This window comes from Grampus griseus (genome assembly GCF_964374135.1).
Source record: "Grampus griseus genome assembly, chromosome: 1".
NCBI lineage: Eukaryota > Metazoa > Chordata > Mammalia > Artiodactyla > Delphinidae > Grampus > Grampus griseus.
Window position 1 is genome coordinate 581,029 of NC_139017.1, and position 18,152 is coordinate 599,180.

The 18,152-nt window shown below is 48.2% G+C and overlaps 1 protein-coding gene across 19 annotated transcripts in view; it reads right to left on the bottom strand.

Moving 5' to 3' along the window:
• Positions 1 to 18,152, bottom strand: part of PPP1R12B (protein phosphatase 1 regulatory subunit 12B) — a 204,564-nt gene that overhangs the window by 115,459 nt on the left and 70,953 nt on the right. For 16 of the 19 annotated variants that reach the window (XM_082679742.1, XM_082679743.1, XM_082679759.1 and 13 more), the window contains 5 exons: positions 16,965 to 17,077; positions 14,173 to 14,373; positions 13,115 to 13,197; positions 12,017 to 12,142; positions 6,127 to 6,309 (listed from right to left, as the gene is read on the bottom strand). In XM_082679742.1, coding sequence (XP_082535868.1) covers positions 6,127 to 6,309; positions 12,017 to 12,142; positions 13,115 to 13,197; positions 14,173 to 14,373; positions 16,965 to 17,077 — 706 coding nt within the window. Of the gene's footprint in view, positions 1 to 6,126; positions 6,310 to 9,620; positions 11,506 to 12,016; positions 12,143 to 13,114; positions 13,198 to 14,172; positions 14,374 to 16,712; positions 16,930 to 16,964; positions 17,078 to 18,152 lie in introns of those variants that run through there. The other 3 variants (XM_082679750.1, XM_082679751.1, XM_082679744.1) reach the window with 3 other exon arrangements.

Consider the following 18,152-nt stretch of genomic DNA (forward strand, 5'->3'; position numbering starts at 1 on the left):
CAGAAAAGGAAAGTCAGGTGCGCCGGTTCCATGGGAAGACCCACACCCCAATGCACGAGCTCTAGTTACCCCGCAAACAGGGATTCTTTCTGAGATGACTTTTCTGCTGGTCAGGGCTTGCTATGGCCAGTTTCAAGACCCATTTGCCTGACGCTAATTGTTTCCAACGGGACCTGTCAACACAGGCTCCAGGCCTCCATTTCCCAGCAAGAGCCAAAATGCTTCCACAAGGAGCTGGTTACAGAGCAAGCTGCGGCTTCACGAGAAGAATTAGTACCCAGCATGCTCTTTCAGAAGGGAAATTTAGCTGTTTTCAAAACATGTGCTTGTTTTCTTTCAGCGTGTGTTTCTCTGAAGGAGAAACTGAATTAAACGGCTTTAATTCTGTAAAGGCTTAAATGACGTTTTATTCGATCAAGCCATTCCCCGGCTGAAAGCACTCCAGTCCACAGCTCTGAGAGCGGAAGTTCAAGTTTCTCAGCACAGCACAGACAGAAACTACACCATGTGGTTCCTGCCCACCTCTCTCTAGCGCCACAATTTCCAAAGTATTCCCAATGGAGTACCAGTCAGGTTTCTGTGAAAAAACAAAACTAATCGATGGACACAGAAATTTGGCAACTGTGCAAATTCTAACCAGCCCCACGCCCTGGAGAGGAGCGATCCCCAGGTTTTGGAGCAACCTGTGTTTACCTGTGTTTAAGCCGTCGTTTCACAAATCCGCTGGGCCACAGAACACTTTTTTTCTGCATCTAAATCTACTTCACACAAGACACCTGCGGAAACGCTGCACTGGCCTTGCCCTCCTCCCAGTGCCAGGCACAGTGAACTTGTCCCCGAATTTCTCAGGTCCCTCTAAAATACCACCCTCCTGTTACGACCAGCCTCTCAAAACTCAAGCCCAGGCACCTCCTCTGCAGCCCCTTCCCTGCCCCTCTACTCCAGACCCGCTCTGTTCCCACATCGGACACTGTGCTGCAGCTTCTGAGCTGCCTTCCACACGGACACGCTCTAGCTTTTCCCTGACCTTGGATCTGTAACGCCTCTGCACCGGGCACACGGCAGCCTCTCCCTAGACGGCTGTTAGACGCCTTACACACGCAGGTTCCCGTAGCAGCTCTCTACCAGATACCTCAGTGCGTCTGCAACACCTTCTGTCTCAACAGCTACTCCTGATGCACTTACCTCACTGCTCCTCTAGATGCTCGCTCTAGCTTTAGTACAGCTGGTCACTTCTAACTATTGTTACTGTGAAATCAAGTTCATCTCTTATGGCAAGACAAGAACAATTCAAACATAAGCACATCTGCTCTGCCCTCTGGCCCCACTCTCCCCCTTACTGTGCAGGGCGTATCTGCATTTTACATCGACCAAACCTCCATCGGCAGGAACACCTGCTCAGCCACGAAGAGCAGTGTTCTCCCAGCACCAACGAGACAGCGCCTTAGAGATAACCTTCCTTCTTGATGGGGCCACGATGACGCTCAGACGTGGCTTGTGTGACCTGTCAATAAGACGTCATTTCGCGTACAGCCTTGTGTCTCAAGAACTTATGCTACTGTGCCGTGACCTCTAACGGGAGGAACGGTTCTTGGAGCTCGCTGAGATGTTCTTCCGGGCTATAACCCTCAAATCTGGCTCAAATAAAATGCTCCGCTTCTTTCTGAGATCAACTGACTAATCTTTGTCGACATCACCGACTGAAGTCACGGTCTGAGGTTGCTGTCTGCCGCTCGTCTGCATCCTGAGCATCTAGACCCTGCCCGGGAGCTCTCCCTCATGGTGCCTCTCCCTCTCCAGTGTTCACAGTGTTCTGTGAGTTTGTCTCTGGTGGGGACTGCTGTACAGAAATCCGTTGGGCCCCAGGTTGAAGATGTGCTTATCTTCAAGGTATCTCTGAATTTGTTTGTGCCATGATGGCCCCCCAATTTTAAGAGTACAGACCTACTTCCTATGTTAAATTCTTGGCTTGGGATTTCCAAACTATATGGGTAGTAAAATATCCCACAAAAGATTTTTCTGACAACAAAGACTACTGTATAACACAGGAAACTGTGCTCAATATCTTGTAATAACCTATAATGGGGAAGAATCTCAGAAAGGATCTATAAACATATTCTTTAAAAAATAAGGGCTTCCCTGGCGGCGCAGTGGTCGGGCGTCCGCCTGTCGATGCAGGGGACGCGGCTTCGTGCCCCGGTCCGGGAAGATCCCACATGCCGCGGAGCGGCTGGGCCCGTGAGCCATGGCCGCTGCGCCTGCGCGTCCGGAGCCTGTGCTCCGCAACGGGAGAGGCCACGACAGTGAGAGGCCCGCGTACCGCAAAAAAACAAAAAAAAACAAAATATATATATATATACAGTCTTTTTTTTTTTAGGTAAGAAGTGGATTGATTGACTGATTGATTAATTTTGGGGTTGTGTTCGGTTTTTGTTGCTGCGCACGGGCTTTCTCTAGTTGCGGCGAGCGGGGCCTACTCTTCGTTGCGGCGCGCGGGCTTCTCATTGTGGTGGCTTCTCTTGTTGCGGAGCACGGGCTCTAGGCACGTGGGCTTCAGTAGCTTTGGCATGCAGGTTCAGTAGCTGTGGCTCACAGGTTCTAGAGCGCAGGCTCAGTCGTTGTGGCGCATGGGCTCAGCTGCTCCGTGGCATGTGGGATCTTCCCAGACCAGGGCTCAAACCCGTGTCCCCTGCATTGAGAGGCGGATTCTTAACCACCGTGCCACCAGGGAGGTCCCTATATATATTCTTAAGAAAAAAACCTGCCTGGACTCTTGACACATCTTTGGACCGTGGGCAAAGAACTGGGCAGCCCTTTGAGAATTCCAGCTCTACTCAGGTTCTTGGTGGTGGATCCAAGCCTAGCCAGGTCCACAGCCACGCGTCCTACATCCACCCACGGCGCTAAACCAGAGCCTCCAGGCTCCAGGCCTCACTCCACCCTGGGCCACTCAGACCATTCTGGCTTCTGGGGTCTCTTCATTTTTGTCAGCTGGGAGTTCTCTTTCATTCTTCTGAACTGAGCCACCCTTTCGTCTGTTTATAATAGGAACAGGGCCCTGTGGGCCTGTCTGCCGTGCTGCGGGAACCACCTCCTAAACAAACGTTGAGCACATTCACTCTTTTCCGTCTCCTCCAACGACTACCTCAGTGCCAGCTACTGGTCTTCTTCACGCTCGCTCCTCTGCAGGGGTGTCCTAACTGGTCATCTCACATCCATTCCTGTCCATTCTTCCCCTGTCCACTTCGTATGTACTACTGCAACCAGAGTTTAAAAGGCAGAATTTTTTAAAATGTAAGTCACATCAACTTTTTTTTTTGTCTCAAATCTTCTACTGACAGATGACCCAGAAATTCTACTCCTAGGTACACACCCAAGAGAAATGAAAACATATGTTCACACAAAAACTTGTACATGAATGTTTATAATAACATTCTTCAAATAGCTGAAAGGTGGAGACAACCCAAATGTCCCCCACCCCATGAATGGCACACAAAATGCAGTATATCCACGTAACGAAACAGTATCCAGCCATGAAAAGAATAAAGTACTGATGCACGCCACAACACAGATGACTCTTGAAAACACGCTGCTGAGGGAAAGGAGCCAGTCACAGAAGACCACATACTGATTCCATTTGGATGAAATCTCCAGGGCACGCAACTTGACAGAAGCAGAAAGTAGAGGAGTGGTTGCTCAGGCCTCGGGGGCAGGGGGAGACGGGGTGGCGACAGCTGAAGGCTACGGGCTTTCTTTTTAAGGTGATGAAAATGCTCTAAAATTGACTGTGGTGATGGCTGCGTTGAACTGGTGAATTACATGCTGTGTGAAGCACGTCTCTGCAAAGCGGTTCAAAAAACTCTTCCGGTGGCTCACCATGGTTCTCGGCACATAAACCCACAACCTCCTCGCTGGGGGTGAGCTGCATCACGGAGCCCTGCCTGCGCCGCGGGCCTCACCGCAGACGGCTCTGTCCCTCACTCGCTACACTCCAGCCACCATGTCTCCTTCCAGCGTCTCCGAAGGAAGGATCGAGCACTGTCCCCCGCCTTGGTGTCTCTGCGGTGGCTGTCTGCTCTGCCTGGAACGCCTGCCCCTCCCCCTCCCCTGGCTGTTATTTGCCCTGCAGTTCTCACTCGGGCATCACACCCCGAGGGGGACTTTCTCTGACCCCACCCCCCCACCCCGAGAAGGCGAGTCTACGGTAGGCGGATCTTCTGTAAAGCACCACGCACAGCATCTATCACAAGTGTAATCACCCTCGTTCCTCTTCACTAGCGTATACACTTCGCAGCGGCTCAGACCATACTCATCAGCTCATGGCTGTGCGGTCTGGGCTTGTCACAGTACTTGGCAACAGCAGGTGCTCAGCAAATTCTGGAAGGAATAAACGCTGCTACAGATCAACTGACTGAGTCCAACAGCTCTTTATCTAATACGCTCCCAGCTATTTATCTTGTGCCAGCTATTTATTTTATTATCTAATAATTATTATTTATCTAACGAATATCTATACCTATTTTGTGCCATCCCTAAAGTGCACTCATCTTGATATACCACATTCATATTACAATTCATTACTATCTTGACCTAATTCTTTTATTCTTACATTTGCTGCTCCTTGAGGAAATACATCCTAGTTCTATAAAACATGTGGCACACGGCTGGTACTCAATAAATATTTGTGGCTCGAGTAAAACTTCTAAAACAAAAACCACAATCTGTAACAGGTTATTGATCACAGGTTATAAAATGCCCAGAAGACAGCAATCGTTTCTCTAGATTTCTCTAAATAATGGTTCATGCAACTAAATATTTAATAATGCAGTTTGATAAAGAACCTGGTTTACGCATCCTTCCAGGGACCATGATCTTAATGATGAATTTAACTCATTTCACTTGTCTCAGCTCAGAAGGAGTTTTTAAAGGGAGTTTTTTCCCCAGCTAATTAAAGATTGCTTTCGCATTTAGTTTCTAGATGAAACTAACAGTATCTAAGTAACGTCTGAGCTATGAAATACATAGACATTAAATATTGAAGATTGATTTATTAAAACTTTCCTGGCTGTAAGCCTATTAAAAGATGACAACTGTTAGCTCTGCAATCTCTTAGCCCAGAAAATGGAATTTCTTCAAGTTGTACGTAAAGAAATGAAAAAAGAAAGGAAGGAAAGGAAGAAAAACACTCTTTTTCAACTTAACATCTTCCTTCTGTTTCTTCGCAAGATGCAAGTCTTAGAGCTATCTTTATAATAAACGAATGTCTAAAAAGTTTAACTCATTGTACCTTGTAGCTGAAACGACACGCTGCCTTGTTACACATATAGACACTCGGAAATATACACCTCCTTCCTTTGGATATTCAAAATAAAATGAAGTCAAAGTGAAATCTAAATTTTGGTAAGATTTGACCTCTTTTTCTAGTCTTAAAAAAGGGATAATTATGGCTTCAGTCTTTATGTAGATCTGAAACTCCCAAATGGAATGCATTCTATTTTTACCACTTCTTCTAGTGGAAGAAAATGGCCTGCTCTCCTTGGTCACACCTTCCATTGTCTCAGAAGGTTCTCTTAGCTCCTGCCTTAGATCTCTCTGAGGTCCGCTCACGGCTGCTCCCACCATCCCTCCAAGGAGCCTGCAGAACAGTTGGCCACCATCCCTCTACAGTATCATCATGTGCCATCCACTTCCTTTTCTGGTATTCGTCTCAGATTCATCAAAACTGCACATCCTAGCTCCGTTTCTCTGAGCCTTTTATCATATCACTGCTCTTCTCTGCTGCCAGCAGTCGTCGTGGACCACCAGAGCCAAACCAAAGACACTTCTCTCTGCTCAGCTGCTCCGTCACAAAAGGGGGAAACAGTGCCTGACAGCCATCTCTCTCGTAAGACAAACAGAAAGAAGAAATGCCCACAGATCCATAACAGAAGAAGTACCTACGTTAAATAATCAGAAAGAATTAAGATCTCCACCAAAAATCTCCCAGAGGCAAAAGAGAAAACCCACGCTGTAACATGAAGACTCGTTTTCACAGAAGTATGTGCGGCTGGGGAAAACACTTCACGCCCACCCCGCTACCTACTACCTCAAAGCAGAACCCCACAAGTGACATCAGTCGTAACACACCTCCTCCTCTCCCTGGCTTCCACAGAGGAGTCCGTTCCAGGAGTGGAGAGCAGAGCGGCAGCTGTAACCCCATTGGCAGTGCTAGGTGGGGGGCGATTCGTGATCACACAGAGCGGGGTGCCGCAAGAGACACCGTCTACTGTTCTCTCCGCTGCGGAGTCAGCCTGGGATTTGTAAGGAGGCCTGAAATCAAAAGGACACAAGCAGAAAGAGAACGGTCAGGCACGCACACAACGCAGTGGTAGAGACAGAGCTTCGAGGTGGGTTTACCCAGAGAATCTTCTCGCTCAGAATTTGTCTGGGGTTGGTCTGCTTTCTTAATTCTGAGCTCTTAAATCTTAGAACAGTGATTACGCTTTCCGTCTGATATCTTCTGCCCAAGCAGTTATGTTTTACGGAAAATATTTTTTACTTGAGATTAGAAAAAAATTGTTTTTTGATTAGCTATGGCACAAGGCAAGAGAGTGACACATGCGAGAGAGCTCTGAATGAGTCCTGAGCACCATCTGGTCTCCACACACACACAACAGACACTGAAGTCACTTACGATCACGTCACTGCCCTTCAGTCCCGGGCAGTGAGTGCCTGTGGTGGCCTCACAGCGGACGGCCGTCCTCCTGGATCACCCAGATACACTCGACAGACACTCCGCAACCTCACCTAGCTTAGCAACTGCTCTCTTTCCACGGAACCAAATGCCTGATTGTCCGTATTCGTAACTGCAGACAGGAGAGACTGAAACCAAAACTAACAGGATTCTACACGCAACCTTAACTACAGACTTTCCAACAGCAAGCTGTACAATTACATTCATTTACATGAAAACAAGACCTTTGTTTCTTAACAAAGAGTTGAGATCAACCATTGGCTTTCCACCCAAAAAGCTATCATTTGTGATGTCACAGCTTGTTGCTGGGGTAACAGAGATCCAAAATTGATACTCACAAAGATGGAGAAAGAAATGAAAATAATGAATGCTAAAAATCTGGTTTTTTCACCTACTTAGAATTACCAGAATGCTTATAAGGAGCTATAAGCTCATTTTCAAATAATCACATTATTATAATAAGCTTGAAAGAATTAATCAGATCATAAAAACCTAAATATGGTACCTAGATGCCAGTATAAAATTACAACAGTTTTGAAGTGGTATCTAAAAAATACAAGCCACTTCTCCAGAAGCAATTAATAGCTCAGAAAAAAGGTGAAATTTCACATTCATTTTTTTATTTAAAAAATGAAGGCAAATAATTCCTCAGACTTACAAGATGTATGAGCCTATAGGAAGCACTAATAAAATCAGCCAGGAACAAAGCTATAAAATCATTACACTTACCGAAACCTTACATGGAATTCCTTTTAGCTTAATAACATGCTTCGGTCTCTGCAATTTCTTATGCTGGAGAAATGCCAAGGATTTTATTTGTCAAATTACAGAATAGGATTCTTACTATTATTTTGAAGTATATAATTTTACAAGGAGGTTGTTAGGATCCGAACAGAAGAAGCTCCAGAGCAGGGATCGGAGGCTCTGAGTGTAACCTCTCCGATCTCTTCCCTGTAAAATGGGGATAATGCTGCCTTGAACTGCAGGGATCTTGTGATGGTTAAATCAAATGTCTGTGGAACACTCAGTATAGTGCCCACAATAACAGATAAACTCAGTGGAAAGAAAATAGTGAAAAAGCAAAGAGCCCCCAAACGCACAAATCCAGGCTCCAATCCTGCCGTGGTTGTTCCTTCCTGGCCGAGTGACCTCGGGCAGATCATCATATTTTTGGTCTCAGCTTCCTCATCCATAAAATGAGGATAATGTCCCATACACTGGAGGGCTCTTTAGGACCACATGTAACACAGCCAGCTGCCTCACCCATGTTCATGTCCCTTTCCCTCCTTACTAACAGGACCCTATTATTCAAGGCATCAATGTGCCTAGCTAAAAATCCACACTTTTCGAAGTCTCCCTGGTCGCTAGAGGTGGCCAGGGAGACACGAGCAGAAGATCAGTGCGTCTGGGGAAATTCTCAGTTCAGAGGCATTCCCTCTTCGCATACTTCCCCCTTTCCTCCTCCTCCCTGCCTAGAATACAGCCATGATGGCTAGAACGCTAGCAGCTATTTTGGACCATTAGGCAACCCATGGAAATGGAAGCCACAATCTAAACATTGTGAAGCGGAAAGACAGAAGGAACACAGACCCTTTGGTGGCTCTGGAGCTATGTGCCAGCACTGCCTATTTCTGGACTGTCTTAACTGAGAGAAAAAAAATAAACCTTTAAAATAAACCTAGTCAGTATCATTTGGATACACTGTTATGTGTGAGTAAAGCAAGTCCTGACGTAATTCTGTACGGTACGAGCCCCATGCCTGGCACACGCTGGGGTTCAACAAAGGGTGGCCATTACCATTCTTTCCCAGGCCTCGCTCTGAATTAATCAGTAGCCTCTCTGTGCTTCAGTGTCTCCATCTGTGGGGCTAACGTTAACCATGCCTGTGCAAATGGATTGTTATGGGGCCTAGTAAATGTATAAATAATCATACAGTATTGTTAGAAGCAGTCCATCATAAGCCACCCCACCTGGCCAAACAAATGAGCCCCACTTTTGTCAGGAAAAGAAACCCAGTGGCCAGTCGGGCACCAGTCAGGCACCACCACCAGCCGTGTCCTTGCTGCAACACTGGCCTCGATGACATTTTTCATTTTTTTTGTGTCAGCTGTAGAAACAAGACCCAGGGGAGGAGCCCCTGTGCTGCACCCAAAGGAAAATATCTCTGACCACATTCACAACCACAGCTGAAGTTCTGCCCCAGGTTCACATGACACTCTGCCCCTGCCACCCCTCAGATGAGCTAGAAACCAAGAAGGTGTCAGCCGGCAACAGAGTGGAGACAAACACACATCTCCTCCTTCCCACAGTGGGTACCGCAAAACACTCACTGCTGGAAATTCTCAGAAGGGGGCTGTAGGAGGCTTCTGGGACAAGAATTAGCGTCCCTTTCGATTTGGGTTGAATGCCATCTTCCAAAAAGAGTAAACAGAAGAGATTCCTCCTGATACTTCCTGGGAAATTAGTATAAATGACATGTGGGCTGTTTGTAACATGCGATTTAGCACAATAGCTGGGGCCCTTACGTTGTAACCCAGCTGGGAGAGCTACCAGGAGGCAAGGCCTAAGCATGCCCTACGGTTACCTGACGAGCAGCTGCTGCCTGGCCGACACAGGTCAGAGCAAAAGCGTCCTCACTGACTCAGGGACACTCTCCAGGAGTCCGGAGTCTCCTGGCTGGAGCCTCCAGATGTGACTCCAGCGGCCCCCAGCAGCCTTACCTGCGTGGTGCACAGATGCAGCAGTGTCTGCACTGAGTGGAGCGGGGAGCAGGCGGCGGGCTGCCACCTGCCGCCCCAGAGCTGGAGGAACCAATGGTAATGAGTGAGGCAGCAGGAGGTGGGTTGTGATTGGCTGAGAGGTAGGGGCTTGAGGGGCCACTACGTCCACCACAGGACGCACTGCAAAACAGCACACGGTCACTTCCTTCAGGACACGCTGCTCGCCCCCCTCCCAGCACCACCTCCCCACCCAGACTACGCGCTTAAAGGAGGTGGATGGAGAGAGGGCACGACAGCTGGGAAGCGGAGGGGCCCAGCCCAGCTCGAGCAGGGCCCCGGCAGCACGCAGGCCTCTGTCCATCACCCCACAGAGGGAAGGCGCGGGGAGGAGGAGAGATGAAGAGCAACAGGAAGGAGGGAGCCGAGCGCACGGGTGGAGTGGGGCTGGGGGAGGGGAAGACGGGCGGCAGAGGCAGCGCGCTGGAAAGAAGAACTCCAACACCCCCGACAAAGTCACGCAACCCCAGCTGCTTCCCGGAGACAGAAGCAACACTGCAAAAGCTAAAGTGAGCCCGAGAATCTGCAGAGGGTTTGGAGCAGAGACTCAGGATTAAAGAGTAGAGAAGAGGACAGAGGCCAAAACGCCTTGGGAGGATTTCAAGGTTTAGGTCTAGCAAGTAATACTGTACAGGCAACAGAGGACAGCTTTCCCCTGTCTCAGCTGAAGAAAGGTAGGAACCATCTCAACTGCGGCAAAAAATTATTCGGATTAGAATTTTTTAAAAAACTTCTTGACTATAATAGCAATGAAACACTTGAGGCGGGGGTGACCCCAAAAAGCCAGGGAGACTTCTTCGACAAAAGATGCATTTTACTGGGCTGTTACAAAAGGAATCTCTGCCTGAAAAATAAGGAGACTGAAAATGGAAAGTTTCTGAGGTTTGGCATAGTCCAAGAAGGACAAATGTCTATCCACACGTTCTGTTTGAAACAGTGATTGTATGTGATTCTTTCCTTGTGAAAGATCATAAAATAAGATTTGTAAAATAAAAAAGTGCTTTAGGATTACAGAAGAAAAGCTTTGGAAGTCCAAGGTATAGAGCAAGCTGTAGATATTTTCTCAAACATGCTCACATAATTAAGCACGCTTCCCACCCTAAAGAGAAGTGTCCCCTCTCCTCTGTTCACCATGATTTTGCCAAAAGACATCTATGAAACCAAACACTACTCACTCCATCCATCTGCTGATGACTTGGATCCAGAAAGCCACCAACCCTACCACAAAATAACACCAGGCCTGAACATTAAAGATGAAGATGAAGATGCCACCTTCATCTTTCCTAAGTTCTAGAACACTCTTTTCTTAGAGAAGTTTTCTTGGTCCTGGTTTCAGCTTGGATCCAGCTACAAGGAGTAATAAGTTATCTATTCAGACTAAGGCCTCACCCTCGAAGACAAACAGGCAACAGCCTCATTAAAGCCCAAAACACTGAGGCTGTAGGACGAAGCTTCAGTGGCATCAATGAATTGTACTTGCTCCCTTTCAAAGTTGAGCCCTCTCTTACAGGACATATCTGCAGAACTGAAGGGCGTTAAAAGGTGACAGTGGCTGTTTGATTTATGGCACAGTCTCCACATTCCGACATTAACTGGTTGACGAGATTATTCCTATCAAGTGAAAATAGGTTTTGATCCCAAACACACAGTCTGTGGCCAAAGTCTGTGCCTAGGGTAGCCAAGAATCACCTAAAAACCTACTGATGAAAGCTGTGGCATGATGAGGCAGTTGGAGGGGTTTGGTTGAGAGAGTACAAGTGAAGAAAGAATTCAGAGGAAGCAATGAGAATCAGATTCCTCCGCATCAGCAGCGAAGTTCAAATGGAAATATTAATTGTGTCTTATAGCTTAATGGCTCTGGCAAAGGTGCCTTGCTTGCTGGCTGGTACATGGCAAAGAAGATAACTGCAGAAAGGGGTATACAGATGAGAAAAGGGGAAGGAAACCCAGGTACCTTCTCTGCACCAGACTTGCGAGTTTCATATCTTGATGGATCTGAGGGCCATTAAAGTCATAAAAAAAAAACAACAACTCAAGTCCCTAAATTAACAGGCTTCAATATGAAATTTTTTTTAATGCAATTAACATCTGTCCCCATCCTGCCCCCGCTACACCCTACAGGCCCCTCCCTGCCTCCCCCCAAAGCGTGACTTGAGCTGAGGAAGGAGAGCTGGCTACCGGGCAAGGGCGACTTAAATTCAGTCCTGCTCAGAGTCTACCCGAGGTCATATCTGGCTGAAGATTTTACAGGACTGAAAGGACGGAGTATATATTCAGATCTGTCTGTGGGGAGAACTTGGAATTAGCTTACTCTGATTCAGTTAGGGAAAGAAATTAACTTTCATTTAAAATTACTTAAGATGTCACTCCCAAGAAATCTAAGAGCAATTCAGTTCTTGATTCGTTTCTGTGGTGCTAACTGGGTATAAAAAAGGCATGCAATTTACTGCCCATCTGCCCACGGTCAGAGTGAAGGAAACCACCTCCCAGCCTTGGAGCCTGGTACCTTTTCAGGTAGGTTGTCACGTAGGTGGAAGGGGCGGCTGTCTGCAGAGACTCACTCCCCTCCGCTCCGTCCCTCCGCAGCTGGCGGGCGGGGGGGCCACTCCGCACCAGGTGAGCAGCCGACTCTCTGTGGATGCAGGACGGACACAAAACAAAACACTGGCCCCGCCCTCTGTCCAGGGCATGGCATAAACTGGGAGGGGGGCCGGGCAGGCGGAGCGCATGTGGCTGCAGAGACAGCAACGGGGCCCTTTTCAAGAGATAGGTGTTCATACACCTGTCTCCCCGCACAGATGGGGGACTGGTTAAGGCTTCGTGTCTGCCTCCTTTTAGGAACTTCAAAGCCAACCCATCTCAGTAGGTACCAACTGCTTGTGGTGCGGATCTGGAGCCCTTTCGTGAGGAGGCGCCACTTCGTTCCTCAGTTAGAAAGCCTGGCAGGTCAGCCCGGTGTGGGCCGCTCAAAGCGAGCAGAGGCGGGACGGGGGAGGCAGAGAGGACGTGCGCGCAAGTGAAGGAGCCTCCTCAGCTTCCTACACGGGCGACGCCCAGGAGCGGCCCTGGCACCTCTTCCTAACCACAGCTGGTAACCCGGGGAGGTCAGGGCAGTTCTTCCGAAGCTTTAACGCGCCTTTCAACCACCGAGGGGACTTTGTGCAAGCGCCCATCTACTTCAGCAGGTCTGGGCGAGACTGAGACTCTGCACTGCTAACGGCTTCCAGTGGCCCCGGTGCTGCTGGCTGGAGGACCGCACCTTGAGAAGCAAGGCTCTAGCCCAGGCTCTGCTCTGAGATGCAGCGATACCTCAACATTCCCATATTCATTTTAACTGATGAGGAAGACTTTACTTACAAATTAGAAGTTGATCAATTCAATTAAATAACCACATTTTTAGTGTTCCCCAGGGGACAGGCCCTGTCCTGGCACGAGGAGCGCCTGAGCCTCCGGTGGACACAGACCCCACGTGCACAGAGCCAGCTGTGGACTAAAGCGAACCCACACGGGAGGGTCGAGCTGACGGCCCAGCACCGGCAAGGCGCGGGCGGAGGGCTAGGGCTCCGGGATGGGAGGGCGGCCGTGGGGCCCCGGTGCGGAGTACCTGTTCTCCTTCTCCTCCAGGTCGCTGGCGGCGCTCAGCCTCCGCGGCCCCAGTGCGCTGAAAGAGCTTCTGCTTTCTCGCTCCTGTAAAATCAAAACAAGGAACGCACAGGGAAGGCAGAGTTCTGACACAGAGGAAAACATTTTGGGTAAAAAAGCAGAACTTAATATACCCATATAATCTTACTTCCAGATTCAATACCAATTCCAGTTTGAGTGGTATTAAAAAAGGTTAGCATTCAAAGGCTCATTCCCAACTCTCCTCCATTAAAAACCAACATGTAGGGAAATAGTTCTCATGGGAAAAGCCAGGGCCATCAAACAGGAAAGAGCAGCACCTATCACACCAAGCAGCAGCCCTACAGAGACAGGGAGCTTCTGAAGAGCCACAGACAGCAACTGCACTCTCGAGTTCTTCTCCTCAAAATGCAGCCTCGGGTACAAATGGGCCCCAGAGCTAATGCAGCCCACACACCTCGGGCCCGAGTGTCTCCGGAAACCCAGGACCGAGCGAGGGGTCTGTGGTTGAAGGAGACCCAGCCCCAGAGAGGTGCACCGAGCGAGCCCTGTGAACTCTGGAACCAGAGTGAAGACACAGAAACGTGCTCCTTCTGGATGAACAGCAGATGAGAAGTAGCCGGATCATACATCAATTAATGAACAAATGAGACACTAAGATTTGTTTCTCTAAGTGCTACTCTGCCTGAGACTCATTAGGATTGAAAGCCCAACCAAGGAACTCTGCTTCTAAACATAAAAAGAATAAATACTGTTACTGGTTCAGAGGAACCTTTTAGGCCGTATCCAAATCTTCATGCTTCTGACCCACTTTTTTGCCCCAGGTAAGGAGGGTAAGGAAGAATGAACAGAAGGTATATGCCAAAAGGAAAAGGGGTCTCTTTCTTTCTTGGCCAAGCAAGTAATAGCAAGCAAAGAGCTACATGATTAATCAACATGCCTGTCTCCTTTTAAAGACTCTGTACTTCCAGCATCAAATTAGGGACTAGAAAATGTTTTCCTTTGCTCCCGAGGTTGCACTGTCACAGAGGGAAACTGCACCTTTTCTCTGGTGTCCAGCACAGTGGAGATGCGGGGGCTGGAGGCCGAGCGGTGGATGGACGCGCCCCGGTCCCGCAGGGCCTCCCTGGACCTGGCCGCCTCGCCCAGCACGTTCTGGCTGCCGGTCTTCCTGAGGCCCAGCCTCCACGAAGACGGAGACTCATCTCTGGGCTCTTCCGGCTTGTTGAAAAGGCCGGAGAACTACGAGGGACGAAGCAAAGGAAAGGAAGGTCCTTTTGGGTCTTTCCGTCCCCAGCTGAGCTCCGTGGGGCGATGTGGGGCGGAGCAGGGAGAAGCATGCGGCAGGCCAGGCCCGCGCAGGGCTCCCTTTCTCCTGGGCCAGAGACAGCCTAAGAAGCTCCCACCTGGCAGAGCTGCTCGAGGAGTACGACAGCAGGCTGAGTGCTGACCCAGGCCTGGTGACACGCCCCCTCCTGTCCGCTGTGTGCCTGGGGACAGGACACCTCACCTCTCCAGGCCTCAACGTGCCCATCTTCAACCCTGGCAAAGAGCTTACCCCTCTTATAACATGTGGACACTGGGAAACACAGGGCGGGCCAAGGTGTCACTATGTTTCAAGGTCCTGTGATGAGACTGCGGCAAGCTGATGGAAGGTAACACGCACACAGATGCTAAAGGCCACTCCACTCAAATGCTAACTGCTTATTTCAAGACAATGGTTTATTTGACCGAGGGCAGCAGTTCTAAGCATTTCAGATTTCAGCGAGCAGCAAAATTAAAAAAGAAAAAAAAAATGGTACAAGTCACAGAGTTGCCAGTTTTTAAATTTTGCCAGAACAGCTTTCAGAAATGGATTACCATTTCCAGTACCATCATTTCATTAAAAAAAAGAGAGAGAGAGAAGTAATTTTAACATTAGAAAAGAAGGCTTCATGGAAAGCTTCCATTGTCCTTAACCATCTCATCCTGCTATAAACCACAGAAAACATCACAGACTAGTGTCAGCCTGAAGACCAGGCTGGGGCACATCTGGTCTACAGACCAGCAGCCGTGGGCCTCTTCCTGGGCCGTGGGGGGCTCTGCTAGATGCGTCGGTCTTTCTGCAGAACCAGGCCACCTCTACCGCCTGGCACAGTGAAAACGCAACAGAAATGTAAAACCATGCTTAGCTTTTTCTTCTACCCGACCGTCTGAATGGACAGATTTACGTACTCCTTCCAGCGTCAGAGAATCGATCCCGTCAGCTCTTTCTAAGCCACCTGGTTCTGAGGGGAGAAATGTTTCCCAGCATTCTTTTAGGAAAGTAGAATAAGTATGGGTGTGCGTTTGTATCTTTTTTAATTTAGGACTTTTCCTCTTAAAAAAGCAGGCGATTTAGTCACGCGCAGAAGCAGGGGGAGTGCGCAGGACTGAGAGACTGGACGCTCCCGGGAGCCAGCGCGCAGCTGAGCCTCTGCTGCCTTGTCTCCACAAGGACACCAGAATGCCACCTGCACGTTCACGAGGCTCTGGGAAGATCAGTAAGTTAGCATCTGCAGAAGTACAGAGCTGTCCAAGAGCTGCACGCCAAAGAGCTCGGGCCCGTTCTCCTCAACATCGATCCCACACGCTGCGGAGCCGCGGCATCACCGGCGAGGAGCCGGCAGCTTCTGAGCGGCCTGAGGAGGCTGCCGGAGGCACTCACGTATTTCAACAAGTGCTTTCAACCTCTGCTCTCCATTCATCATCGACTATAAGGACTTAACTCAGGAAAGTAAAATGGAACACGAGAAGTAAAAAAAGAAGAGCAGCCATCAGAACAATCGAGGCTGGATGCTGGCTATCTTCCCAGCCCAACTGAGCTTCACATACGCTCCCCTCAACTTCAGATACGAAGAAAACAGGCAACTGACAACACTTCCTTGGTCCCAGGTTACTAGGGCCTGTGTCATCTAAACACACTGTAGCCAAATTTGTTTGGTGATGGCTTTATACTTTTTTAAAATATACTGTGGGCAAAGTCATGGACACAAACATCGTGTCCACTCCTCCAAATCCACGTACTGAAGCCCTAACCCCCAGTGTGATTATACTTGGAGACCAGGTGGTTGTCTGAGAGCCAGGAAGAGCGCCCTCACCGTGAACTGAACCTGCCAGCACCTTGATCTTGGAGTTCCAGCCTCCAGACCGTGAGACATAAGTTTCTATTTAAAGCCACCCTGTTTGTGGTATTTTGTTATGGCAGCTGAGCTGACTAAGGCAGGAATATAAAGATGTGGTACATATATACAACAGAGTATTACTCAGCCATAAAAAAGAGTGAAATCATGCCATTTGCAGCAACATGGATGGACCTAGAGATTATCATACTAAGTGAAGTGAGTCAGACAGAGAAAGACAAATACCACATGATATCACTCATATGTGGAATCTAAAAAAAAGGATACAAATGAGCTTATTTATGAAACAGAAATAGACTCACAGACATAGAAAACAAACTTATGGTTACCAAAGGGGAAAGGAGGGGGGGATAAATTAGGAGTTTGGGATTAACAGATACACACCACTATATACAAAATAGATAAACAACATGGACCTACTGTACCGTACAGCATAGGGAACTCTACTAAGTACTTTGTAATAACCTATAAAGGAAAAAAAATGTGAAAAAAAAGAGATGTATATGTATGTATAACCAAATCACTGTGCTGTACACCTGAAACTAACCCAACATCGTAAATCAACTCTACTCAATTTAAAGAAAAAAAAAGCATGAATGTACCTTTCAGGCCTTTCTAACTGTACGCTACCGCAATAGTGGGAACTATCCAAACGAATTCCAAACTACTCACTCTCCTGGCTGAAGAGGTGGAGGAGATGATCTGCGCTGGTGCTGGTGTCTGCTCGGCGGCACTACTCTTGCTTTCGGAGTTGGAACGGTTGACGATGGCTCCCGGCTTTTTATCTGTTATTTAAGACAAGAGAAGCAACAAGTACAAGTATGAAAACCTTATCCGTGTGTATGTGTACTTTTCAGCTAACAGAAAGGGTTTACCCATTATCAAAACAGATCATTAGGGCCATGTAATGCTGGGATTCAAACTACTATGAAACCTCTGGCAACCACTGTCTCTTATAAGAAAACAGACTCAAGTGGAATTCCTGTCTTGACAGGTGCCAATTCTAATCCCCACATGTATAGCTGACACTATATGTCACATATAAAATTCATCAGTAAGTACATAGTAAGAATCTACTCTGTTTGGAGGGTTGGGCAGGAAAAGCCAGAGAAGGTATAAGATAGACCTTGCTTTCTAGGCAGTTACAAAAAGAAGAGACGTAAGACGTAAAATAATCATGGTAACAACACAAGGTCAAAGACGTCCGGTGCTGAACTGGTTGATTTAAATCAGCAAGTGCTCCGGGGGTTCAGAGAAGAGGCAGATCGTCTGAGGGAGGGAACGTAGGGAAGATGCCGTGGGGGAAGCCGGAGGGCACAGAGCAGCAGGAGGAAGGGCCGGGAAGTCACAACACCCACGTCCGCTGGTCAGGAAAGAGGCAGCCACCAAGTGACAAGGGCTCTTGGGGTCACAACAGGAAATAAAGCCAGAGGGTCATGTAGGACACTGTGGTGACATAAGCGGGAGGGGTCCCTCACGGGGCGCTGATAGAAGTCCCGTCTGCCTGCGTCCAGCGGCTGCTGGGCCTCTGGTCCCTGGACTCCAGAAACACAGCCCCAGGGTATCCCACTCATGAACTACGGGACAGTTTTAAGCCACATCCTAGATGTGGGACACTGGGCAAGTTACTTAGCATATTTGAACTTCGATTTTCTCACTGATAAATCAGGGACTCAAATTCTTGTCTTGTGAGTTGCTGTACAGATTAGAGATAAAATGTTTTTAAGTTGCATAACTCAATATTAAGTCCCTAGAAAACAGTTTATTATTATGAACGTCACTGTCTTTGTGGCTACTGTGAATACTCAAGGCAGTCTTTGAATACAGTCGGAACGTCTCTACCCCCAGGAAATGGACCTC